The 27,938-nt window shown below is 41.1% G+C and overlaps 1 protein-coding gene across 4 annotated transcripts in view; it reads left to right on the top strand.

The window, feature by feature from the left end:
• LOC121442204 (tomoregulin-2) overlaps positions 1–27,938 on the top strand; it is a 272,648-nt gene that overhangs the window by 121,915 nt on the left and 122,795 nt on the right. For all 4 annotated transcript variants that reach the window (XM_041643679.1, XM_041643678.1, XM_041643677.1 and 1 more), the window contains one exon: positions 20,969–21,065. In XM_041643679.1, the coding sequence (XP_041499613.1) occupies positions 20,969–21,065 (97 nt within the window). The remainder of the gene's footprint in view (positions 1–20,968; positions 21,066–27,938) is intronic.

Raw genomic sequence — 27,938 nt, 5'->3', positions numbered from 1 at the left:
AACTCATTCATTTTGGAGTGTTGAGAGGCTGATTTAGTACAAAAATAGTTAAATAATGTTTCCAAGTTTGTATATTATTAAATCACATAAGAAATCAGAAAGTCCTGTTTACGTACATGAATGTAAGTGTATATGTATAATTCGTGGGAAATGCGTACATATATTCATGTGTGTACACAGACACACATGAATGTCATCAAACAGTAGAACACAATGCTAAGCACCCACTGCAAGTCCTATAGCTTCTCAACCAGGGTCATATAATCTGCCTTTCTCATCCCTAGACTAACTCTTGCCTGATGTAACGATCAGAAATTAGAAGAAAGACATCCCTGGAAGTTTGATAAGTCATCCAAAAAATCAGATTCGCGTGCTCACGCTGTAATGGTTATGGTTACTCATTATAGCACATCACCTGAAAGGCTGGAGGAAGAAGCGTAAATTGGCCTCCCTGAGCCATTGTATTCATTGTCTTCCATGGTAGATTTTACAGATGATCACTAGTTGGGAATTCTTTTCATAGCTAAAACTGAAGATTTTCATACATTGTAGCACTGCTATTATAGTAATCAAAGCCCGCTTATTTGATCATCATCATAATGGAGTACTTGAGGCATTCTCTCCTTTGCTAATTGACAGTTGGTCAGTTAAGAGGTGCTTTTCACAAAATCTTCAATAACCCTCAGGGTTTGAATTGGCTTCTAATAAATGCCTAAGAAGCTGCTCCGGTTTCCTAAGTGCATTTGCCGAAAACTCTCAACTGCTCTTTTCTCCCGACTGGTCAGGAGATGCCTTTGATCGGCCACGCAGCTGCCTCTCACTTGTTCCTCTCTGTCTCACGCGTTGTCACCCTCCTCATCAGAACAATGACACATTACCATTTAGTTATCATCTTCTGATGCCAGAATCTTCTTAAAAAGAGAAGGAAACACAGAGAGCAGGAAGAGGGTCAAACGGAGTCTCAGATTGCCTTGTTTGAAGAATTACAGTGGGGGCTGTGTGGTCAGAAGAGGAAAGCTTCTTGCCTGGTTGTTGCTTCCCCCTTCATGGCCCACCTAGGTGCATACTGACAGACCTTTGGCTCATTTGGAAGAGCCGGGGGTCCAGGGGCTTCTCACATGTAACAACACAATATTTCATAAAGAAATAAACTCAGTAACTATTTTTGGATGATCTTATTCCTTCTTTTTAGTCAACAAATAGTCTCTAAGTTCTGTGTGCTGTGTAGTATGTGAATGTTAAGGCACGCAGAAAGATGCAATAGTTCTTGTCCATAAAGAAACCGTGAAGGATGCTTTTTATCTTTCCTCTGTTTGTTCTTATATTCCCTTTGGTTTTCTTTCCTCCTTTCTTTTATTACTTCTTTGCTTCCTCTCTCCTGTAGAAAGCCTACATACCATCCTTACTCTCTTTCTCATATGACTCTAGTTAATTTGCAAAAGTCAGCAACTGGGAGTCTTTCTCCAGCTGATGTGCACTTCCTCGCTGTGTGTTCTAGTGTTCAAAATAAATATTTTGCAATTAGGGTGAAATATGTTAGTGACAGCTGCAGAGGCTGAAGGCTTTTATTTATTCAGATATCCATTGATCTCGCAAATATCAAGGTAATGGCACATCCCCCAGCTTATGCCTTCTCCTAGATGTGCATACATAATTAAATCTCCATGTGCCTACGTTTTGCTTTAATCTCTCCTATAACTGCAAGTAATGAGAGGGTCTTGGGTATAACTTTAGAAGGCATTTTTTTTCTGGAAGAAGTTTTTAGCTGCTCAAAATGAAATGTGTCCTATTATAACAACGCACTGCCTGGACTCCGGTGCTGACTTCCTTTAGACTCACACAGCTCAGCTTATACGTGCAAGAATGAGGCTCCTGAGCAAAGGAAGCATCTTGCAAGGATGTGCACAGTTTGTATATTAATAGTATTGTAGTCTAGGCACAGTAATTAACCTTGGCTTGATGAGGGATGCATGCTGATCCAGACTGTGAATATAACTGCTGGGGGAGTTTCCATAGCCTTGCTGATCCAGACTGTGAATATAACTGCTGGGGGAGTTTCCATAGCCTTGGACAAATGAATAAAAAGTGTCCGATGCAGGCACGGTCCTTCTTCTCTGCCTAGTGCTTTTCTTCTAGTCTGTTGTGCCCCAAGCCACAGGAATGTTGATGCTCATTATCAAGATATTTACAGATATAAACAGGGAGAGCTATGTTCAAGCCCTTGAAATATGGTTTGAATGTGTGTTTTATTGAGAATCTTTGTTTTGTCAATTTATTAATCAAGGGTTATATACATACATACACACACATATATATAATCAATACACGTTTATAGCACATATAAATGATCATAATTAAATATATTAAATATTCTGTCCATTTTGTGGGAAGGCAAAAATGCCAATCCTGCCTTCTCTTGCTTCTCATAGACTGAGGGACTCTAAGGTGAACATGCAGAACTGGGTCAACTCAACTGTGAATACCGTTATATGTGTTTAACTCACAAGGCATCTAAGGAGACAAAGGGGATTAACTCTGCGGATGCAAAGGTGGGGTGCCCATCATATCTGATCCAGTATCCACGTCAGGGTTGGCCAGTGCAAGTCAAAAACTATGCTGCTAGTTATATTTCTCTTAGTTATTGTCAACTGTAACCCACTGTGCAGCTACTGATGAGCATAATGAACAGCACAGACCAGATGAAGAAATTTACATCTAGTGTTTAAAGAGACATGTATTATGATAGAAAACTAAAAAAGTTGCATTTAGTCAAATATTAACCAATAATTCAAAATATACTGGAGTATATATACAGCTAGATATACTGGAATCATCACTTGGTATTTATGGAATATCCTTAAGGTCCTTTTCCACCAAAGTTGTTTTCTCTGCTCCAATAATATTCTTACAGGAAATTTACACATAAAATCTACCTAATGTCCAGTCTTCGCCATGCCTTCTTGATCAGTGTGTCTGTTTTAGAAGTGGGATCTTAAAGTGTTAAGATATGCATGGTCACGCCTAAGGTGTTTGCAAACCTCCCTAGGATTAGTAGGAGCGATGTAGAGCGAGCTGATGTTCGCCTGATGTCTGGAGGCAAAGGCATGAGGCTACTATAGGCACCTACCCTTGTAGCCACTTACTCGTTGTTGTATTGGATGATTGATCTCTTACAACCCTCTCAGGTACTGACCCGTTTGAGAGTAACTTTCCTGAGTGCTAAGAAATCTTCACAAATACAGAGATCTTGTTCTCCCACTGGGTGTTTCATCCGTCTTGGAATAAAGGACATTTTCACATATGACACTTCTATCTAGATAGTCTGTAAGAGTGTTGAGAGAGGATTCACAGGAACAAGAACCTAGAAACCCGTGCAGTATGTACCAGGGGTGTATTAGAAACACCTTGCTTGAGATTGCATTTTGTTTGTTTCCCCAAGTTTGAGCCATGGCTAATGTATGGTACATTGAGAAGCCATTAATTTTTTGATTAGCATTTGTTTTCTTGTGTTTTCCTCAGAGATAATCCAACAAATGAGGAACGTTCTTAATTTGATCTCTGGAGTAATCATAGGTATGGATATTGTATCATTTTGAACAGATGTGCAGAACAAATGAATAACATCTTTAATGTACATTTCTATGAGCCAAGAACGCAGCTGGCTTCCTGACTGTGCTCAGTCTTGAAGGCTGAATTTCATTTCTCATCTAGATGAAATCTCCTGATCACATGTCGTCTTAGGTTTTTAAAGAGAAGTTAAAATCAAAGCAATTTTTCTTTAAAAAAAAAAAGAAAGTAAAAATTTTGATATCCTTGATAGCTGCATTTAACCTCATGTCAAATCTGCTTTTAAAAACATACTATCCAACCAGGCAGTGGTGGCATATGCCTTTAACCCCAGCACTTGGGAGGCAGAGGCAGGTGGACCGCTAAGAGTTTGGGGCTAGCCTGGTCCACAGAGCAAGTCCCAGGATAGAGAGGGCTACATAAAGAAATTCTGTCTCAAAATACTGGAAAAACAAACCAACAAATAAAAAAACCCAAACAAAACTATGTTCCATTCAAGTGATGCTCTTGGCCTTTGTTCCTCACGCTCACAATTCTTACGGTCTCCAGCCATTTGTACTTAGGATACAGAGTATTTGCTTCTCATTCACCTTGCTGGGGGCCTCCTCACAGCTGATAGCTGATAGGGAGCCATCTTTAAAGAATCTTATCCACCACACTGCTTTCTAGAGTGGTTGCACAAGATTGCATTCCCACCAGCAATGGATGAGTGTACCCCTTTCTCCACAACCTCTCCATCAAAGGCTGTCATTGGTGTTTTTTATTTTAGCCATTCTGACAGATGTAAGATGGTATGGGCAGGGAACCCTGATTGCTCTTTGGGCTGACGAGGGATGGGGACTTGATTGGGGGAGGGTGAGGGAAATGGGAGGCCGTGGCGGGGAAGAGACAGAAATCTTTAATAAATAAATAAATTTAAAAAAAAAGAATCTTATCCACTAAGTAAAACCTCCCCAGAATCCTCTGCCATTGGTTTTTTTTGCACTGGTCCATCAATACGCAAACCAGTCAGTGCCTCAGCCATATGACCCCATCACAGTAAAGGGAGAGGGCTTTATCTGGATTTCTGGTTCACAACCTTCCTTTCTGGACTGGTGGGCATGCAGTGAGGGAGTAGCAGAGAGATGAAACCCCTCAGAAAGCCCAGGCCAAGCCTCCGACCTGGAAGAGAGCAATGGGCAGGCACCTCTTGCTTGTGAGCGAGCCACTGACTGACTTGGCTGGTGGGAGGTGTCTTTTCAGTGGAGGTGGTTATCCTGGAAGATGGGTACAAAGCTGGAAAACCAGGGATGGTCTCTGTGTGCTTCAAGCATTCCATTCCCCGCCCCTTCCTTCTAAAACCTGCTGCCCATATGCGTGGTACACGGTTTCATCAGAACATTGCTTCTGAGACACAAGGGTAGGGCCTCGAGCACAGACACAAAGTTGCCCTTATCAGGACTTCCCCAAGATTTAAGTATATTTCATCTACATCCTTCCTTGAGTCACACTCCATATTTTCCAGGGAAAGAACCTCTTACTCATTTTCTCTGATCTAAAAATAGGGATGTGCATTAAGCCATTCAGGCAGCACTAGAAAGGAAAATGAAAGAGACAGAAAGAGTGTTGTCTGGTTATAATTTGGGCGAGAAAGCAAGGGTGGGTTTCCAAATAGGGACACTAAATGCTTTTCCGTTCGGGGACGCCTGGAGTTAGCCAAAATCTGATCTTTACATGAAGTCTTCAATAGCACCTCAAGTGTGCGTGTAAATGTAGCTTTCAAAATACTAATGAATCTTTAGTGGAGTGGCACAAGACATCAGTACCTTCTTTCAGCGAGGATGAGATCGTAAAAATGAGGACGATGCCCTCCAGCCTCCAAGGAGGATGGGTTTAGCTGCCTCTCATTAGATAGAGGCATCACACCATGTCACGGTAAGCTATGTAAGCTGACGCTCACAGTAATGGACTGAGTTTGTTTTAGTTTGTTTTTTGATTTTCTTTTATGGGAGAGGTTGCAAGGGCAGAGGGCTGGGCGATGAGTGAGATTGGGGGCGCATGATATGTGAAACTCACCAAGAATTAGTTAAAAAGTTAACTTTTTAAGCAACAGAGATTTTGAACTCAGATGATTTCTATCTTAACTCCACTAGTATTTTCTAAATGCCATTCACATGTTTATTAACTAATATATTGCTTTTGCTAAAAAATGCTTTTTACCTTTTAAACAGTGACTATCATCTTAAATCTGAGCAGTGGTTGAATTCTATAAAAACATGGCATTGTTTTGTTATTTATTCTGTCAGTATAGAGCACATGTTATAATAAGACAAATGTTTTGACCTTTCAAAGGTTTGCTTCTTGGATTTAATATATACATCAATGTGCTTTTATTCACACACAAATATAAGTCATATTTTATACCTGAAAAAGTTTTAAAAATGTGTCCTTAAACTCTGTAATTTTGAAACAACTGTGGGACCTAAGAACTAATTGCAGTGCCCGTAAGACCTGTGGCTGCAGCGGCTAAAATTTCCCCCAGACATGAAGACATGACTTTTCCAAATCCAGCAAAAAGTCATATGCGAAATGACCCAATTCGTCATCTTACAGTCAAGGTCCACATAAATCTTCAATACATTTTGATGCAGAAATGAATGAGACCAACTTGAATGAAAAGCATACCATGTTTACAAAACCGGCCTCCCAGGATTCTAAAGGAAACGCTGTCCATTTTGTCAACTTTATAATTTCCTTTTGGATGACGTGGCCACCTCATGGGGACAAAGCTCCCTGTAATAGCCATGGCCTCTCAATGTTCTTGCCCCTTAATGGCTTTACAGTGAGCTGAGGATTCTCTCAAGGGCTCAAAAATCAACCATCTCTGTCAATGTCTAACTTATTCTAGCTCTTTGACTTTCACAGACCATTGGGTAGCCTTCGTTTCATCTTGCATTTTCTTCCCAGGTGGTGTTCGGGTGTCATGTTTTATTTCATACCTCAAATAAAACGAAACTGAATTTTTCTTCTTCTTTGCCTTTACTTGTAAGTTTATCTGAATGAAAGAATATTAAGAGCATTTATCTTTTGTCCTGGGTACTGACTGCCTTTCCAGGAAAGAACAGTACCAAAGAGGCTCTTAATACTTCTCAGAGGTAGACCAGTAGTCACAAACTATAGACCAGTGCTTCTGAGTCAGGTGTAACATAGAAGAGAGACTGACAAGACGAACTGATAGACTCAAAAGCCTAGCGCTGGCAGCTGAGGGGAAATGGTAGGAAAAAGCAAGGTTTCTCGGAATAAACAGAGGTCCTGGATCTGGGAAATATTTAACCTCCTCATAAACACTACATTCTGCCTCTTAATGTTCTTAGTGTGGGGGTCATTGTGCTTTCAAAAACCAAGAGCTCCGCCATTATCACAGAAGTAGGCTGGAAAATATTAGAGGCAATTTAAAGTAATTGTTGCAGCCGCTGGTAGTTTGATAAAACGCTCTGAACTCTCAAAATGGGCTTTTTTTTTATTGTTAGTCTTTCATTTTACCGGCCTCTTTATGCTCAATAAGCTATATGATTAAGGAAGCCTTTATTTTTATCAATTTTACCCCCAACTTTCTTCTAGATTCAGGAACTAGATGATGGCATTCTCAGGCTAACCGTGAACAGCGAGCACCTGAAAGAGACAAGTTCCCAAAGAAACAGTGACCGTTCTTGATTCTATCCTTGTCTGTAACTGTAGCAAAAACAATCTCTTTAGTATAATCTGTGTTCCCAGGTCCACTCTACTATAAAGAACTTGGACTTGGAGGAAATCCTACCAGTGTCTCTTCTTCCACCTCCCTACCCCTTCCTCTGTCCTTGTTTCTTTAACCAAGGAACATAACTTGGATGATTTGTTGTAAGACTTCTTTTATAGAATTAGTACTTCCATTTCTCTTTTTGTTTGACATATTGCTTTATAATTGCATTTTTGGGCCCACACAGAAACTTTAGTCCAGTACCATAAGGAGTTCAGGAGCTGGTCCAGTAATGTACTTTTGAGGTGCTGAACCATCTGGACTTCCTCCAAAGTCCTCACTTGGAATGAGAGAATGACTTAGCTTCACCTTCGACACTTTCTTAATGATAACACCTTGGATGTCAGAGCAAGTTAGAAGGTGGGAAGCATTTATGCTTTTCTCTTGTGAATCTCCACCCCAGTCTGTGAGCTAAACAATGCGGCATGTGGCTTTATTACCAAAAAAAAAAAAATCTGGGACTGGAGAAATACTCTGTCCACAGTCTCCCAACCCTTCTAGTTCCAGGCCAGAGTGGAGTCAAACAGATGAATCACTGTGAGTTGTTTCCGAGTGCCACAATCAGAGTTTTTATTTCCGTAGGTTGCGTAGGTTATCCATCCAGAGAGATGAGTTTAGGAATATGGAGTTCTGCTCCGCAGGAAGTTACTTTAAAACTTAGGTAAAATGATGAGATTTTTTTAGTCATGCGGTGGCAATGGTATTGGGAAAGGGGGGGGGGCATAAACGTGACATAAAGCTTTTTGCTAGATTATGAGGTCTCTACTAAAATGAACACTAAATGCTAATGCAACTGGCAATTAGTCTTTCCTTCATGAATGACAGAAACTTCTCTGCGTTACAAAATACATTTACACTGCCAACACAAAACACTAGACTAAAGACACACAGCGGTGTAATGTAATAAATATATGTGTCTTTATTCATTATATTTGCTAATTAGGAAAATTCATTGATAAGGCAGAGTTGTAGGAAAGACATAGGCAAACTTTCATCTCTTTGTAGCCACCATCGTTCCATCTTTGCTCTGTGATTAGATCATGTTAACTGGTTACCATCCTAGACAGAGACAGCGCAGATAAAATTCTACCCAACAAGACCCCTTTCCTTGACGATTTCCAGTGGTAGTTCCACATACTTGGCATTCTCTCTTTCATTAGAAAACATGTTCCTTCTTCTGTGACCAACACTCCAACTTTGCCCTAATCCAATCTCTTTCCCAGGACCTTATGTAATTATGCAAACTCCAGGAATTTCTGTAATCACGCCACCTCACCTTCATGGTCAATATTTGAACTTCTCTGTTCCATCTTTCCTCTCGGTATGAATCGATGCTTTAGGACCCTGCCACAGAGATCCCTGTCTTGGTCTGAGATAATCTAGTTCATGCTTCATTCTCTAACTACATACCTGTGCACTCTGTATGGCCGTCTCGCCTACGTCCACCAAGTACCTTCTGAGCATTTCACAACCTCTTCCAATCTCAATTTGGTCACCCGCATATCCTTCAGTAGCCCAGACCTATTGTCATAGATTATTTTTAAAAAACTGAATTTCTCATCTTTCCAACATTCATTAAGGAAAAAATTCAAATTCGTTCATATGAATATTCATAAGATGGTTTGTATTAATTATGCATTGAATAATATGACTATTTTTTGCTTATAATTACCATATAATTGATATGATATCATTTCATGAAGTTTGGCATAGCAAGTAGCTCTAAGTGAAATTTGCTCTGCATTATATTCGACTGTTTGCTCGCCTGCCTGGTTCCTTTTCTTCCCTTCTTTCCTTGATTTCATTTGCCTCCTCTCGCTTTGTTTGAGTAACTGTTCTTAGTGCCAACGCAGACAGGAAAAGTTAAGTCAGTCAGACTTAAATAATGGCAGGAAAAATATATCTCAACATAGTAACCCTGTATTAATCTCTTAAATTATTTTTCATTGCTGTGAAGAAGATAGAATATATGTAATTGTTTTTTTAAAAAACTTCTTTCTAGTTCTCAAGGACTAGCTTAAGTATTAAAAACCAAAATTTCTGTAATGATGTCTTTTTTAAAAAGTCTTTTACTTTGTTCTTGGACTTCTCAAGTTGCTTTCGAAATTTAAGTCATTTTGTACAAGCAAAGTTCTAGCCATCTTTAGTGGGGTATTTAAATCAATTAAAACGGTGTATAGTTATATGTCTTTGAAGTCAATGAAAATAAAGATAATAGGTTTTCTTCCTAAAATATAAGCTCATGTCAAATTAAGACGTGGATCCATACAAAGCATTGCACTGTATAGCTCAGGCCAGAGCGCCCCTCCTGTCAATCCAATACTCCAAACTACCCAAGTGACGAAGGGCTTCACATGGCTTCAGTTAAGCAAGGTATTTTTTTCTTAGTTTTTAAAATTCACTTTGAGATTTCCAGAGAAATCTCTGAAAAGATGAAAGAAAGTCGCTTATGGCTCAAAAACAGCTTGGAATTTTCTCGGCCTTTAGGAACTGCCAGAAGTTCTCATGTACCATGTTAGCTGCTACATGCAAGACACTCACATGTGGGAGAAATATCTGAGAGGCCAACTGGTCATGGAATACAAAATAAACTAGTTGTATAAATTTAATAATGAGTGGAAGCCTTTAATTTTTTAATTTTCTTTCTTTTTTTTATAAATTTATTTATTTATTAAAGATTTCTGTCTCTTCCCCGCCACCCAATTTCCCCCCCCCCTCCCCCAATCAAGTCCCCCTCCCTCGTCAGCCCAAAGAGCAATCAGGGTTCCCTGACCTGTGGGAAGTCCAAGGACCACCCACCTCCATCCAGGTCTAGTAAGGTGAGCATCCAAACTGCCTAGGCTCCCACAAAGCCAGTACGTGCAGTAGGATCAGAAACCCATTGCCATTATTCTTGAGTTCTCAGTAGTCCTCATTGTCCGCTATGTTCAGCGAGTCCGGTTTTATCCCAGGCTTTTTCAGACCCAGGCCAGCTGGCCTTGGTGAGTTCCCGATAGAACATCCCCATTGTCTCAGTGTGTGGGTGCACCCCTTGCGGTCCTGAGTTCCTTGCTCGTGCTCCCTCTCCTTCTGCTCCTGATTTGGACCTTGAGATTTCTGTCCTGTGCTCCAATGTGGGTCTCTGTCTCTGTCTCCTTTCATCGCCTGATGGAGGTTAATATTCAGGAGGATGCCTATATGTTTTTCTTTGGGTTCTCCTTCTTATTTAGTTTCTCTAGGATCAGTAATTATAGGCTCAATGTCCTTTCTTATACTTTATTATTTTTAATGGAGCTTTACATTTTTCCTCACCTCTCCCCTCCCACACTTCCCCCTACCCCCCACGCTCCCAATTTACTCATTTGTGTATTTCTTCTTCCTATGTAGATCCATGTATGTCTCTCTTAGGATCTTTTTTGTTGTCTAGGTTCTCTGGGGTTATGTACTATAGGCTTATTATCCTTTGCTTTATGTCTAAAAGTCACGTTTGAGTGAGTACAAATTATATTTGTCTTTCTGGGTCTGGGTTACCTCACTCAGGATGGTTTTCTCTAGTTCTGTCCATTTGCCTGCAAATTTCAAGATGTCATTATTTTTTACCATTGCGTAGTACTCCCATCTTGTAAATGTACCACGTTGTCCTTATCCATTCTCCAACTGAGGGGCATCTAGGTTGTTTCCAGGTGCTGGCTATTATGAATAGTGCTGCTACAAACATGGTTCAGTAAATGTCCTTGTGGTATGACTGAGCATCCTTTGGGTATATGTGTAAGAGTGGTATTGCTGAGGTAGATTGATTCCTAAATTTCTAAGAAATTGCCATACTGATTTTCAAAGCTGCTGTACAACTTTGCACTCCCGCCAGCAATGGGGGAGTGTTCCCCTTACTTGAGATCTGGATGGAAGCTTTTTATAACTATTTTCCTGATCTGTAAATGGAGTCTGTCTTCTGCTGGAGGTGAAACTCAGTTCAGCTATTTTAGATGAGGACATATATATTTTGTAAAATTTGTCCCAAATTAAAAATTATTCTTCATAATTTTAGAAGCAAATTAATGTTAGTTATTACAGATATACTCAATGGGAAGATCTTTCATAAACTCTTTATATACATAAAAGAAAAGAGAAAGCCTTCAAAATCTACCAAGAATTACTTAAGTATCAAGTTCCTTTTGACTCTAAATGGAAGCAGAAAAAAAAACAGTTGTAAGTTTTGAAAAATAATATTAGGGTTTGCACATAATGTATCTAAAGTTCTAACTTTTTCTCATCTGCATAATAGTTTGAGTGTGCTTATCCTAATAACTATGGCCCACATATTCAATCTGGAAATCTTTTCTCCTCTATTTTCTTGATACCACCCGATAGCTAAAGGGTTGTTTTCTTTATTTCAGAGTCAGTACACAGAAGGTGCAGGATATATTTATGCTATTTGTAGTGCTGGTGTTATTTTTTTTTCTTTTTTCTTATTGAGAAAAAAATATTTCCTCCTCCTCCCAGCCTCCCACTCCTCCCCCCTCCCCCCACTCCTCTCCCCGTTCCCCCACTCCTCTCCCCCTCCCCCCACTCCTCTCCCCCTCCCTCTCCAGTCTGAAGAGCAGTCAGGGTTCCCTGCCCTGTGGAAAGTCCAAAGTCCTCCCCCCTCCATCCTGGTCTAGAAAGGTGAACATCCAAACTGGCTAGGCTCCCACAAAGCCAGAACATGTAGTAGGATCAAAACCCAGTGCCATTGTCCTTGGCTTCTCAGCAGCCCTCATTGTCCGCCATATTCAGAGAGTCCGGTTTTATCCCATGCTTTTTCAGTCACAGTCCAGCTGGCCTTGGTGAGCTCCCAATAGATCAGCCCCACTGTCTCCGTCGGTGGGTGCACCCCTCTTGGTCCTGACTTCCTGGTGTTATTTTTAATGTAAATGACACACCATATATGTGGGTCAAAATGATGACCTAAAACTGCATGAATAAAAAAATGGAAGCCACACTTTGACTGGCAAAGTTATCATTATCTTTGGAAGAAAATCAAAATGCAACAGAAGAGACGTCTTCTAACCCTTGGAGAGCACATGCTGGCCATGAAGGGAAATGATAAAAGGCACAAAGGCAGATTTGGAGGAAAATAAAGCAGGTCTAGAGCTGTACAGATAAGGAAAACAAACAAAATCTGAGATGTGGAAAAGCTTGCTCCTTTGGAATGTATTAATAACACTGGTCTGTGATTGATTAGTCTGTCCTGCATAGGTAAAGCTACAATAACAAATGACTTCAGAATCTAGGAAGTGTACAGTGCCTGGGGTATAGTTCTTCCTTCTAGGGTTATGGTCAGCTGTGTCTCTGCTCCCTAAGTGCCCTCATTCTGAGACTGGCTGAGAGAACAGCGTATATCGTACAATGTATCTTTTATATCAACAGAAAGATCTAGAAAATACAAATACAAATGATGGCTTTTTCACAGCTTTATGCCATGGTCTCTCAGTTACGCTCCCATTTGGATGCCAGGTCATGTCAGAAGGCGAAGCGTGGCATCGTAGAGCTACAGGTCAGACAGCTGTGGCATGAAGCATATAATCCTTTCATTATGAAATGAGAAAGCAATAATGGGGACAAACGATGCGGGCTGCTCTAGGCGTGATTTTCAAGGCGTGTTTTCCGTACAGAATGTGTACTGTAGCAAATCTTCAAGAGTTCGGGCAGGTCTAGGTCAGAAGTCAAACGATTAGCCATAATCCACAGAGCTTTAGTACTGAAATCCTTTTCTGCTTGTCAAATTAACAAAGAGTAAGATGGACATTAAATCTCCTCACATTCGTAATTTTATCATGATGTTATAATAAAATATATGATGAAAACAATGTAAAAGATCAGGAGAAAATTGTCAGAAATACATATTTCTGATTGCTAAAGTAAAGGAATATATCATGATTATTTAAAGATGCATATTATCATCTCAGAGTAACCACCAACTTAATAACATAAGGAAATTCAGCCTCTCTAATATCCAAGAATAATTAAATAAGATAAAATAAAATATATATTATAAAATTTTCAATTAACCAATAAATAAATGAAAAAAATACCAAAGCATAAAATAAAAAGAGACATAACACTGTGATGGAAAATATGAACCACACATCAGCTTGGTTACCCAGCCAAATGGATGAGTCATTAAGTTGGAATGAATGGCAGCACACTCAGATTTCTACAAAATTACTCAAACTTTTCATTTGATGAAATGACCCAAATACATGTTGGTTACAAGAAATACCTTTTAATAAACTTTATAGAATGTTTGAAGCAATGGCTTTTAAGAAACACCTTTAGACAAATGGAAACAAAAATATTGGATGTAAAAGAATTGAAACAAAGCAAAAGGAATCTAGTGTTAGAAATATGAGAACCAAGTCACTCATAATTGGAGACTGTTGCCACATCCCAAAGACAGTGCAGAAGACTAGTAAGACCGTTTCTACCATGAGACAGCGCCAACAAAGCCAAAGACCCAGAAGCAACCTTACCATCACCAGTATAGGTTTCAGAGCTCTTTTCTCAGGAGCAGATAGAATAGAAACCAAAATCATGACATTTCCAGCCACTGAACAGCGCTGTCAGTCACGAGCATCAATAAAACATTAGTCTTCACAAAAGTAACATGTTTTCTAAGAAACGACTTGTAATTTCTAAGATTCTGCATAAACTGCATCTTGAGGCATAAAACAGTATTTAATGAATTTCAAAAGATTAAACTATGTCTCTCCCCATGACAAAATAAATTACTGAATTAACAAATAGAAAATAAAAGCCATAAATCTTTCAAAGTGCTTAAATATTTAGAAGTTAAGAAAGAAAATACTAAGTAATCCATGGGTTAGAGAAGAAACTTCAATGGATACATAATTGTTTATTTTCTAGGGAGCTACAAACACATAAAGATGTTTGTGGTGCAGTTAAGGCAAGCCATTAGATTGAAGTATCTTTATTAGAAGGTAAGGTGTTAACACACTTGAAAAATAATGAATTCTAGCCAAAGAATGTGGCACCAAGGGAATAATAAAAGTAAGAGTAGAACCCAGTCAAACAGGAAAAGTCAGTACCAGCATGTACAAAAGGGTCGAACTTACACTGAAGAAGTCACCCTGGAACATTGGTACTGGAGAATGAAGACACTTGGGTGTCCTCTCTCCACACACCCATCCTCTCATGGTGTCCACTATGTGTGCTTCCAAAAGCAAGTTTGCCACAGTGAGAAAAGGAAATTAGAGCTACAGCCAAGCCAAAAGGTACAAAAGTTGCCGAATGTGATAGAAAATGAAGCCCGGTAACATTAGAAGTTAATATACCAAAGCACCTTGATTTTCCTCCCCAAGATTATAAGGTTGGTTTAACATGTGAAAATTAATGCATTCTGTCACGTTTACAGATCAAGAGAAAAAAAAATCATGCTTCGGGTAAAAGGATTCTCAGTCTTCGCAACACACACCAAACCCGATTGGAGATAGATCACAGACCTGTGGTAAATTTAAAAACTTATAAAAGCACAGGCTGGTCTAAGCTTTGAGTAGAGGACTTTCTAGGCATGACAGAAAAATAAAAGTTGTAAAAGGAAAACATTCATCTAAATAAACATGTGTGCTCTCCAGAAGAAAACACCTCTCGGGAGGTAGTCTGAGAAAAAAAAATCACAAGATTGGTAACTGAGCAAAAGTTCATACCAAAATATAGGAGGACATCTGAAAATTTGAGAATAAAAGTGAGTACCATCAGCCACAGTAGATTTTACCCTGTGTCAGTAAACCTGGTATCGTGAAGCAGTTTGATTAGAAACATATGTATGCAAAAACACATACATGCAAAAAAAAATTATAGGAATGTTTGTCTGGCCAGGGAGATGCTCAGTAAATAAAACCTGCTAGACCTGAGTTTGATTACCGAGAACCCAAGTAAAATCACAATCCTCTGTCATCACGGGGCTCCTGTGGGAGATGAGAGAGAGGAGGCCTGGGTGCTCACAGCCCGGAAAGTCTGGACCAAACAGTAGAGAAACCATAACAAAGGGAGCCCTGGCTAAATTTAGGCAGAAGACAAGGAGCCAACACCTCAGGTTCTTTGACCATGCGCATAGGCAGCCATTGTACATGCATGCCCGCATTCCCACACATAAGCATGCAGACACATACGCACACATGACAGCCAAAACTATTCTCAGGTCTTTATTCAATACATATTAAAGTTTAATTATTTTTTTATCTTTTTCCTCTCTCTTGTTCCGCCTTCTTCCCAACACCCCACAGTGTGTGTATGTGTACATAAAATTCATACCCACATGAATGCTTATCATGTCATTACCCCTGAGCTCCGGAGCTGAACTCCTGCCCAATAAGTTTCCAGCTGATCACTCCAAATGCCCAACTCTCCTTTAGCATGAGGATGGACAGACAAACTGTGGCAAAGACTTTAAAGGACTACTGAGAATCCAAGGATGCTGAATCAGTACTCCTGACACACTCCAACTACCTGACTCTCAAAATTATGACTAAAAGATCAACAAAAGATGGCATGTTGTCTGATTTCATGAATATGACATTCTAGAATGTGCAGATTGTGGTGACAGGGAGCAGATGCCTCACTTGCCCAACTGCAGACAGGGTGGTGGCAGGAAATGTGGGCACAAGGGAAGGAGCCTAAGAGAAAGAACTTACTGAGATGGTAGAGAAGCCTTTCTATGTCTCCATATGCAGGCTTTTTAAAATTCTACTTTTATATATTCCATCCTGACCATAGTTTTCCCTCCTTCCACTCCTTCTGCCTCTCTTCTCCCCTGGACCACTCATCCTCAGTTTCTCTTAAGAAAAGAGCAGCCCACAGAGGGACATCAACTGAACATGGCAGGCACAAAGAGATACAGTAAGACTAAGCACAAACCCTCATATCAAGGCTGGACAAAGCAACCCATTAGGATTAAAAGGATCCCAAGGTCGGGCAAAAGAGTCAGAGACAAGCCCAACTCTCACTGTTAGGAGTCCCACAGGAACGTAAAGCTACACAACCATAACATACATGCTGAGAACGTAGCTCAGAACCAGGCAGGCCCCATGAATGCCACTTCAGTCTCTGTGAGCCCCTATGAGCCCTGCTTAGTTGGTTCTGTTGGCTGCATTCTCATGGTGTTCTCAACCCTTCTGGTTGCTACAATCCATCCTCCTCATCTACCTCACGGTTCCCCGAGCACCACCTGCTGTTTGGCTGTAGGTCTCTGCATCAGCTCCCATCAGTTGCTGGATGAAGCCTCTCTGATGACAGTGGAGTTCAGCTCCAGGCTAGGGTATAGCAGAATACCGTTAGGAATCATTCCATCGACTTTTTTCACCAGTTGGTTTTATCCTAGGCCTATAGGCTATCCATCCTCTGGTTACTGGCCTCCAGGCAGTCAGGGTAAGGCTCTTTGTCAATTAGCATGGCCCTCAAGTTGAACCAGACGTTGCTTGGCCACTCCCACAAGTTCTGAGATACCTTTCCCAGAACACATTTTGCAGTCATGACAAACTGTAGGTCTAAGGTTTTGTGACTGAGTTGATGTCCCAGTCCTACCACTGGATGACTTGCCTGGTTACAGAAGATGGCCAATTCAGGCTCTACTTCCCCCATTACTGAAAGTCTTCACTAGAATCCCCCTCATGGATTCCAGGGAGTTTCCACTTTACTAGGTTTCCACATTGCCCCCCCCAAGTTGCCCCCTAAGTTCTAGTTGTCCCCCCAAGTAATCTCTCCCTCCGTCTGTCATTCCTCTACCTGATCCTTTCCGTTCCCATCCCCACCTGCCCCTATTCCACCCCTGGAATCTATTCTATACATTCTTCAATGTCGAATCATTGCCTTAAGATCTGAGTATGTCGCTAAATGTCTGTTTCTGCAAGGTTCTCGGCAAAATGACCATTTAAAAACTGCTTGAGCATTCCATCCCCCATGTTAGAGACATTATAAGTGCAGGTGTGACAGTGAAGTAGGCAGAGAAGTAGGTTCCAGCATCATCACGTCAATGGATAGCACCAGGGTAAGCATCTGTTTTGACCCAGAACCAAGTGGGGATGAAGGAACGTTGCTACCCTTCAGAAGAAGTCACCAGGACAGAAAGATTACAAGGGGTAGATCCCATCACTTCATAATAGTGCTCCACTTTGAACCTTTTTAAAATGGATTACGTAGGTTTCCAGTCTAGAAAAGCATATCAAATCGTTGGTGTTTTCAGAAGCCGCACCTCTTTATTCCCCCCCCCCCCAATTTCTTTCAACCTCTTGTTAAAACCTATTTCTATTAAATAAAATGAAATAACTATTCTTCGTGGCAGCTTAAAATGAAGAAGTTAAAGTGTAAATGCATGGTTAAGATAAGACTCTGGGATAAATAGGTTTGTACCCATCGACTCATTCTACGAATACACATATTTAAGCACTGTATCCTTTCCGTCCTCCTTCTGGTGATGAGGAAAGAAGGCAAAGAGAAACCAGCTCCATGTACTGCACATGTACTGAGCTTGTAGCGGGAGCTAAGTCAGGGATCTACAAGCTTGTGTGACTGTGACCTTTATTAGAATTACAGTTCATATTTCAGCCTCTATGCAAGTACGTGTGTATGACTAGATCGCTGCTGTGTAATCAAGCTTATTCTGGCTATGTAAGACACGCTGATGCTTTCTAGTCTAGTAGAGATGGCTACATAGCTACAACAAGCTTGGTTCTGGCCCATTTAGTTCCACTGACCACTAATAGCTTGTGCATTCTGGTTGGAAATGATGCACGGCGCTGTTCTTTCTCTCCAAAAGTGAAACAGTGTCCCCAGCATCAGGGCGCGGTAAGAAATGCCGAATCTAAAGCCACTCTTCATCCCTGTCGCATAGGAATCTGAATTTTACAGCACCTCCTGATGCCCCTTGTATGTTTCCCGTGCTAGAAACCTTGTGCCAGAATGTGGAACTGCTGATGGCTTCTGGGCATCCCTTAGACGGACTCTTACCCAATGGTCTGATTTTTAGGGCTTTATTTTTGTTGTTTGCTACTATAATGCGCATACTTCCGCGTTATATTAATTCAGCATCTCTAAGATAAACAAATATATAAATGAACAAACAGAATCTATCACAATTTGTGAGGCCAATCATCCTTAAGAACCCTTGGCCTTTGGGGTTAAACAGAAGTGAGCTGATTTAATTGTTTATCTGTTATAAAGGGGAAACAGATATTTTGGGTACAAAGGAAATATTTTCTTTTCGCTTTCTTGTGGATGACTTCATGCAAAGCATTATATTCCTCATGTAGGCCGTGCTTTATCTTACTCTGACATACTTCTCCTTGTGAGAAAAGTTCCAAACACTCCCTCTCCTGGGGTACAGCATGGCTTAGTGTGGGTAAGAATGCTATGGTCAGTCTTGCTGAGTTAGCAACCCCCCACCTCCCATTCTTGGTTAGATTCCTCAGCCAAGATCTCAGCTGCTGGAGAAGATGGGCCTGCCCTTGGGGGCTCTCACCCACCATTAGTCACCTTCCCCTCGCTGGGTTATGTTCCTGAGGGATGGGAAACTGTAGCCTGAAAGCTGCTAATCCTGCTAACCCTAAAAGGTTCGCTCCCATCAGCAGCTTCTGTGTTGCATTAATAATAAGAAAGTAATAAAGAGAGCAGCCTCAGCCATCAGTCTCCCCCGAGGTAAGGGCCCAGCTTCCCTCCCATCCCCATGGTCCACTCTAATGGTCTTGCTCTACTAGGGCAGTAAGGTAGATTGATGTAAGTATTGCCTCTTTCATCAGAGCTAAATTCCTTCTTCCTCAGAAGCTCCGAGGGATTTTTCTTTTCACTAAAACATCTAGGTTGAGAGCAATATTATCAATACTTTGCCCTGTAAAATGACCCATTTGATTCATAACATAAACACAAGTTAAAACTACTAGGCATAAGGAAAATGGAAAGAAAGCATCAGGATATATAATCACATGCAAGAAAAACTTGAAGATCTGAGAAAAAGTCCTTTCTCAGACTCGCTGTCAGAGCTAGGGATCAGAACTCTCCTGCAGGCGCTCTGGGTCCTTTGTGTTTGCGTCTTTGTCCACCAAACCATTTTTTCTTCTCAGTCGAAATCAAGAAAGATAATTACTGGGGCTGGAGATATGGCTCAGTGGTTAAGAGCAGTGACTGCTCTTCCAGAGGACCCGGGTTCAATTCCCAGCACCCACATGGCAGCTCACAACTGTCTGACGATCCAGTTGCAGGGGATCTGACACCTTCACACCAATGCACATAAAATAAAGTTAAAATAAAGCATAAAAATATTTTAAAGAAAAAAAAAAGAAAGATAATTACTTTCGTAAATGCGAAAAATTCATGAATAGACCAAGAAGCACTGATGAGGAAATGGGAAACGCTACTCAAACAGGTTTGGATGTAACAGGCCAAGAGTGCGCTGCCCAGTTATGTTTTATAGAATGCTTGTGCAGCCCATGGAGGAGTTATAGCCCCTTTCAACTGAAATCATGGCATCTCTAGATGATGGGTCCTTTTAGGGTGTTTTGGTGACTGAACACTGCTGAAGAGAGTACGTTCTGTCCCTGGAAGCTGATTGTCTCTGCTCTAGTTAGGCTATTAATTTTTTTTTCATTTTTCAATAAGTTCCTTTCTCTTTCAACTTACCTGTTTTCGCTGAGCACACAGTAGTCCATTAGCTCAGAGGTGTTGCTCAGTCTTTGCAATCAAATCACTGGAATGTTTTCTTTCTCTCTTACATCGTTTTGTACTTATTTTGAGAGGCTAATTTGTGATTTGCCTACATCTTGCCAATTCCATATGTATACATAAGGCAAAAGACCAATATCAATAATAACCAGTAGCTGCATTAATATTTTAAACACAATTTGTGTTCATAACTCGAGACAACCTGCAAAAAAAAAATCGAGTTTGTGGTTAAAGAGATGGATCATTAGTTAAGAGTCCTTTTTGTTCTTCCAGAAGATAGAATTCAATTTCCGGCTCCCTCATCAGGGGACTCAACTAGAACTGTAGTTCCAGGTCATCTGATACCCTCTTCTACCTGCTATTGGCACCGCAACACGCAAGCACACATACACACACACACACACACACACACACACACACACACATAAAATAAGACTTCAAGCTTTAAAATTATTTCCTAAATATTTATAATCCACCAACATGTTTTCTTTTATGTAACAGGCAAAGGCTGAGATGGAAGTGTCTAATAAGACTACTCATCCAATATTTCTAAGATTGTAATATTTTGAATAAAAAAGACTATAAGTTAGGAATAAGGAGACTCAAAACACTTTTCATATTCACTGGACTTTTCCTCCACACTAAATCATGTGTAAAGAAGCAGCTTTTATATAATCTCATGACTAGCTAAGCAATTTTCAAAACCCTATATGCCTTCTTGTTTGTTCTGTTCCTCATGGAAACAGTCAGAAGCATCCACTCCATACCGGTGAGTGCCACAGTATTGCTCAGTCAGCCTTAAAGCTGGGGAAGCAACGAGAGAGAGAGATGCCATGTCCTGTAGCAAGGGACCCCAGGGCTGTCTGAGAATTCTCCCAGCATTTTCAACCCTGCACACACCTGTCTGCATGCCCTTCACATGTGCTTTCTGTCCCACAGTCCACGAAGGCTCTGGAGAAAGCAGTCAGAAGGAGACATCTACCTGTGACATTTGCCAGTTTGGTGCGGAGTGTGACGAAGACGCTGAGGACGTCTGGTAAGACGCCACCGTTTCAGTTTCTTAAGATGATATCTGAGATTAGTTGTTATTGTGTTTATTAGCTATTCCTTCAAGAAACACATCGTTGGTGTTTTTATTTTCTTCTGACTTCCAAAGGCGGTAAGCAGAAAGGGCTGTGAGTTTCTGGAGCTCACTTGGGAGGTGGGTCAGATGAGCAGATGTCTTCACGGGAAACAGAACCATCCCTGATGACCTACGTCACTCTCACCAGACAGAAAGGGGAATCATATTTACTAGAACATCTCTATAAACTAGTCATCTAGGAACAACAGATGACTTCTAAGTTTCTTTAGAGTGTAATAACAAACACACCAGACAATGGGTATCTGAAAACAACTGAAACATATTTTTACCCCTTCTTGAGCTTAGGAAGTTCAACATCCATCCTGGAGAAGACTTAGTGTCTACTTCCTATAGACAGCATGGCCTCTCTGTAGCCTAAAATATAAGGAGCAAGGGACCTCCCTAGTCTTCCTTTATAGAAGCAATTAATCAATTATTTAAAGAGGATTCAGTATACACGACACAATCACTCTTCCCAAACCATCTCTTCTCATGCAGTTTGGTGTCAAGAGTTTGAACATACGTATTGACAGAGAGTTCTAGCCACAGCAATTGCTAATATGATTTCTGATTTGTGGGTCTAAGTAACAGCTGAGATTTAGGAGAGGACACAAGCGAATTCCCACAGCCAAGCTGACAAGACACTTAAACCAAATACACACTCACGTGTACGCGCGCGCGTGCGCGCGCGCACACACACACACACACACACACACACACACACACACACACACTAGGCTGCCTTCAATCATTAGGGTTTCCTTTCCTATGCCGAACAATGACAATCCGCATTACTTTGAATGGGTGTCGAATACTTAGCCTCCTGAATGGTCTGCGCGTATTAGTCCTGGTCTGGTCATTTGGCAAAATGCATAAAACAAAGGTCACAGAGAATCTGGTATTCCACCTCTTTCCCTTCCTTCCTCTCCTCACCCTTTCTTCCTCCCCTTCTCCTCCCTCCATTCTTCTCCCCGTCTCTCTCCATCTCTTTCTCCCTTCTCTTCTTTCTTCTTTGCTCTCCTCCATCTCCCTTCTCTGGTCTCTGTAGCCATCCCCTTTCTTTCTTTCTCCTTCCCTTTCTTCATCTCCCTTTCTCCCTCATTTCTTTTTCTTTTACGTATACTTCGTATCTTTTATAGAAACAGCAAACCTTTTATTTGCTTCAATATGAAAACTGTTTACCGAAAGCTATTAACACTCATTTTGATAAAACTTCTATGGGTAGAAAGAATTTCTCTAAAGAAAAATGAACACTTTTTAAATAATAACAAAATAGATACATTGGCAGGAGCAAACCATTAGGGACTTATAATACATCTTAAAGCTGAATAAGCCAAAGACACCACCTGAGTACACTGGGACATTTAGCTGTGAGCGCTATCAGTACCCAGCCAGACAGAATAACCATCTATTCATAAAAACAGACATCAGTAGGCTTTCCAGGTATCAAACACCATCAGTGACCGGAGAGCTAGGAGTGCATCTGTGGTGCACAGACTAGCTGAAGCATCTGGAGGAGAAACCATGTGTATTTTCTTAAGAGCATCCTGGACATCCTGATGCTGATAAATTTATGGGCCCTAATGTGGGACATCGCAGAATGTCTTCTGAGATTCTTTAAGAATCTCAACTTGTGCAGTAGGATCAGAAACCCAGTGCCATTGTTCTTGAGTTCTCAGTAGTCCTCATTGTCCGTTATGTTCAGAGAGACTGGTTTTATCCCAGGCTTTTCCAGACCCAGGCCAGCTGGTCTTGGAGAGTTCCCAGTAGAACATCCCCATTGTCTCAGTGTGTGGGTGCACCCCTCATGGTCCTGAGTTCCTTGCTCGTGCTCTCTCTCCCTCTGCTCCTGATTTGGACCTTGCACGTACTGGCTTTGTGGGAGCCTAGGCAGTTTGGATGCTCAACTTACTAGACCTGGATGGAGGTGGGGGGTTCCTTGGACTTCCCACAGGACAGGGAACCCTGATTGCTTTTCGGGCTGAGGGGGGGGGGCTTAATTAGGGGAGGGGGAGGGAAATGGGAGGCGGTGGCTGGGAAGAGACAGAAATCTTTAATAAATAAATAAATTTAAAAAAAAAAAGAATCTCAACTTGTGAGTTTAACCCCAAACTTACTGAATCAAAATCTCAATGAATTGGGATTTAGATATTTTTTATTTTTCTGAAACTCCTTAAGTGGTTATGGAAATGCTACTTTGAGAGAAATGACTTACTGAAAGAATTACTGATCTCATTTCTAGCTTCCCGTCAGTTTTCATGCAGACATTTGTTTTCCTTTTAAAAAAATATGTACATAGAGGGGGGCTGAAGGGATGCCTCAACCCCTAAGAGCATGTGCTGCTCTTGCAGAAGAATTGAAAATAACTTCCTTTCTTCCATTTCTCAGGGTTAGAATGATCATTTTTAACTAACAGTTCACACTATCCACGTACAGAATTTAAGACATGACATTATACCATTACCTAAAAATGTTGGGTTGCGTACTATGTGTTCTATCATTTGTACATGCTTGTCCAAAATGGCCATACAGATTATTTTATTTTACTAAGAAGAAATGAATTTTTAAGAGTTTGAAATATGAGGAGGAAGTAGGTGTAAGGTGTTGGCATGACAGTTCCAGCAAAGATGTAATTAAAATATGTCTTTGCAACCCTGCCTAGAAGAACGAAATTGCCAGCTTGGAGGCGATGTATGTGCAGTGACTCCTCAGGACTGTGGGTTAGAGCTGATGACTCCGAAAATACTTACAGTGGGCAGTGGGAAAACATCCAAGCCAGCAGAGTGCTAATTCCAGTAATATTGCAAAACTTGAGATTCGCGGTGTAAATGGAGTTCAAGGATTTTTGTGCAGGGCTCACGGCCTAAGAAAGAATCAGCAGTTGTCCATGAGAGCCCAGCATGACAAATGGGTTCAGAAGTAGCTTTGTTATGAAAAAGAGAGGGGGGCAAGACAGAACCTCCAGGAACTGGGTATCACACAGGATAATGAATTAGGGACTTAACCAGGTTCACTTAGTGGGCCTGCCTTAGATGACCAAGAGGTAGAAGAAACGTAGCCTAAACTGGAGTAATCAATTTCAAGGTCAAAATGAAATCAACGCCGAGGCTGGCTGGCTGCTGGATCAGTTAGCTTTTGGCTAAGACATCTTGTACAACCCAGCCTGGAGACAAGATCAGTTCCAAATTCAGAGTAAGCCTGAACCTCCAGATGGGGACTAAGTGGCCGTGGCTGTGAAGATTAGAGACTGCAGGGGCAGTGAGCCAAGAGCATCATTATATTTCCCAGACAGAGTGAGGCTCGCTGATGCTCGAATAGAGTGTAGTTTAAATGTCCGAGGTAAGCAAGAAAGAATTACGCTGACACCAGCGCATTGATTTTCATTTACCTAAATACCTTTGTATGTTAACATATTGTGTTTGCTTGGCTCATGAAGTAGATTGGAAACAGCTGAAGGACATGAGACCAGAGCAATAAATGAAGTTAAATAGGCATAGAATGAGAGAGACTATATAAAATAAGGTAGTTAGCACTCCGGGAGTGATCTGACCTACTGTTCTGCAGAATGCTCGCGACAAGAAGGGATTTTTGACACTATTGATTTGGGAGGAAACTATGGCCGGGTCCTTTTGCAAACATCAAATTCCTCACGGGCTATGGAGCAATAAAGAATACAGCATAATAGTTTGTGATACGGTTTCCTTTGACGTCAACTTTATACAGCTTTATGCATACAAATTTCTTTTTTCGTGGCTTAATGTGCAATAATAAGTAGGGACAAATAAATAGTAATGACAAATGCTATCATTATTATCCCTGGAATAGACACACAAAAGTACACAATTAATCCTGATCTTTCTTTAAACCTGGCCTAAGACATGAACATTTTTATTCCGCCATGGGGTTGAGTTGAGTTCCTCGAAGATCTCCCATGAGGAAGATAAATATTTTGTTAGCATTCATAAGTCAGTGCACAGTTCGCTAATCTCCTCTCCACAGTCAGAGGAGGTTCAGAGTTAAGAAGCAAGACACACTGCAAATGAGGACTTACAAAAGAAAAAAGAAAAAGGGGGAAAGACAGCAGAATCAGAGGTCAGAAATAATAGTTTGAAGACGGTATCGAAAGGCTATAATGCTGCAGGAATGGATGGTTTGTTTGAAAAAAGCGCTATGTGCTGTGGTTTCATTTGAGGGCCTTTTCCTGTCTCTTTCTTTTTTTATGAAATTATCAAGACTGCAAAAATTAGGAAACGATTAGTTTTCTCAATATGAAAGCCAGACTCTTGCTACAAAAATGTCTTCTGCTCTGGGTGCTTACGTCTGTGTAAGAGAGGACTTGGCTTGAAGAGAAAGAGAGAAAACTCAAGCCGGATAAGCCGTCTACATTGCAGAGGGCCGACGGCTGGAAAAGAGGCGTCCTTTATTGAAGACGGACTTCAGTTCTAGGAGTGCTGAGGAGGAGTGCAAGAAAGGGCTGGAAGAATCAGAGGGATAAGGGACACCATTAGAACATGGCCTATAGAATCAACTGAGCCTTGTGGGAGCACCCAGAGATCAGGAAGTCTGTAGGGGTCTGACCTAGGTCCTCTGCATTGTGTGTTGTGGCTGTGCAGCGTGGTGTCCTTGTGTGTGCGATTCCTAACAGTGTTAACTAGGACTGTCTCTGACTCTTTTGCCTACTCGTGGGATCCTTTTCCTCCTAGTGGGTTGCTTGTTCAGCCTTTACGCGATACTATGTGGTTGCCTTATTGTAACTTTTCCTTCTGTCTGGTGTTTGGTTGGTGTCCCCAGGAGGGTCTGCTCTTATCTGAGAGGACATTGATGGTGGATCTGGGTGAGAGGGGAGGTGGGGAGGAAAGACTGGGGGAGGGGAGGGAGTGAAAAAATATGGAAGAATTTTTTTAAAAGACAGACGAGAACAGTAGAAACATTGGTATCACTGATATGAAGAAAGAAACTCCTGTGTTCCTGCATGGGAGGGGTTAAAGAAAGAAAAAAACAGAAGGAATTAAAAGGTTAATTATTCTCTTTAACCACTATCCTGAAAAAAAATCAAAACTTACATATTTAAATATCAAAGCGAATCTCAAATATATAGTGCAAATATAGTTTATACAGGAAAAGAACGGCTTCTAAATAAGAAAAAATTGGCTCATTGCAAAGTAATAAAGCACCGGCTGATAGCAGTGGGAATAAGAACTTACGAGTTCAGCAAATATTTCTGATACTTGGTTCATTTTAGACACCGCTTTATATTCCTTTAATTATCTTACCTGATAAATTATCTCAGCGAGTCCAAAGTAGGTCAGTAGGAACTCCAGGCCCAGGGAACTCGTCCTTAGAAGTAATAAGCCTGGAACATTTGTGGGTCCCTGTCAGTCAAAGGTAGTTCAGAGCCCTGGGGTTGATAGCTGATTGAATGTATTTTTTTTTTTAAGGAGCACATTGATAGCTGGGCCTGATCACAGGAATGGCTGGGAACGAAGCTGGCTGAGTGCCGAATATTTCCAGAGTGTCAGCTGAGAGCAGGAGCACAGGTGTAGGAGCGGGTGCGGCCACTGATAAACAGTGTAAGGGAGAGCCTCAATTATTATATGAGCTTGCTTGATAGCCCCTCACCATTCTGACTCTGCGCTTGTAATGTTTACCACCGGCCACACAGCCTCCATTAGTGATATTATGCTGGCTTAAATGCTGTTAATTTTCAGCACCCACGCATTTCTGTCTCTGAAAGCAGCCACAAAGCTTCCAGTATTGAAACACCACGCTGCATGTATATACAATGCTGGCAACTGACCGCAGGGTAAGAACTGGGAGCAGAGCAGCCCCGACCTCCTGTTCACAAGACTGAGTACCTCGTGTTGTTAGTTTTCTGTCCTGTAATTGGAGGAGGGTGGACAATTTGATATCCTTTCCTGTGGGTCTTCCACAGTTTAATCTGAAGTCCTTAGCATCCTGCTCCTTGGATCTGAGCAGACTCCTTGCCACTAGAAAGATCGCAAGACCATGTGTTTCTGGCATCACGTCCAACCTTAATGTATTTTGGACGATGGAGACTCATGAATATTTGAAACAGGGCAATGGCCGGGGATGATCCTTGGCACTGGAGTTCGCCATACACATAAGTAAATTAGACGTTAGCTCCTGCTGACTTGGGTGCATTTGGGGTGTGAGTCTGAGCCGGTAAATCAAGACACCTCTGAGTGAACACAGCAAATGCCTTCTTCAGAAACTGCTCCTGGTTTCAGTAGAACAGACCCACTGCTGAAATCAGAATATTTCTGGGTGGAAGGGTCAGATAGGGCTATACATGGAATCAAGAAAATCATGCTTATTAACCAGGATTTTGTTGTAAACTGACTCTCTAGTCTTCCTTAAAGGGTTTCCTTTTTATTTTTTCCTTTGTTATCTAACTTAAAAAGTGTAAAGGTGGTAAAAACCAAATTAGGACTGCCTTCCAACATGAATTTACTCATGACGACAATGAGAAAAGTCAAACAGAAAAAAAAAAAAACAAAGGTCCAGTTTAGAAAATCTCTTGTTTGTTGTGTGTATAAATGGCTTTTTAAGAAACTTATTTCGTGGTCGGATTTATTGTAACAGTCATACGCTTTCTCCCGTGAAACAAACCTTCACTCTAAGCACAAAGCAGTTGGTTATCCCCATTGAATCCATCCACTCTTTCACCCACTCCATCCCCATAACATGGATACCACTATTTTGCCTATGAGTGCATTCTGCCACACTCAAGCTTCCCAAGTAGATAAGGCTGCTGATGACGCTTCC

The sequence above is a fragment of the Microtus oregoni genome, unplaced genomic scaffold (genome assembly GCF_018167655.1).
Source record: "Microtus oregoni isolate MIOR12 unplaced genomic scaffold, Mior012 000087F_ref0000451, whole genome shotgun sequence".
Taxonomy (NCBI): Eukaryota; Metazoa; Chordata; class Mammalia; order Rodentia; family Cricetidae; genus Microtus; species Microtus oregoni.
This window is presented reverse-complemented; position numbering and strand designations above follow the sequence as displayed.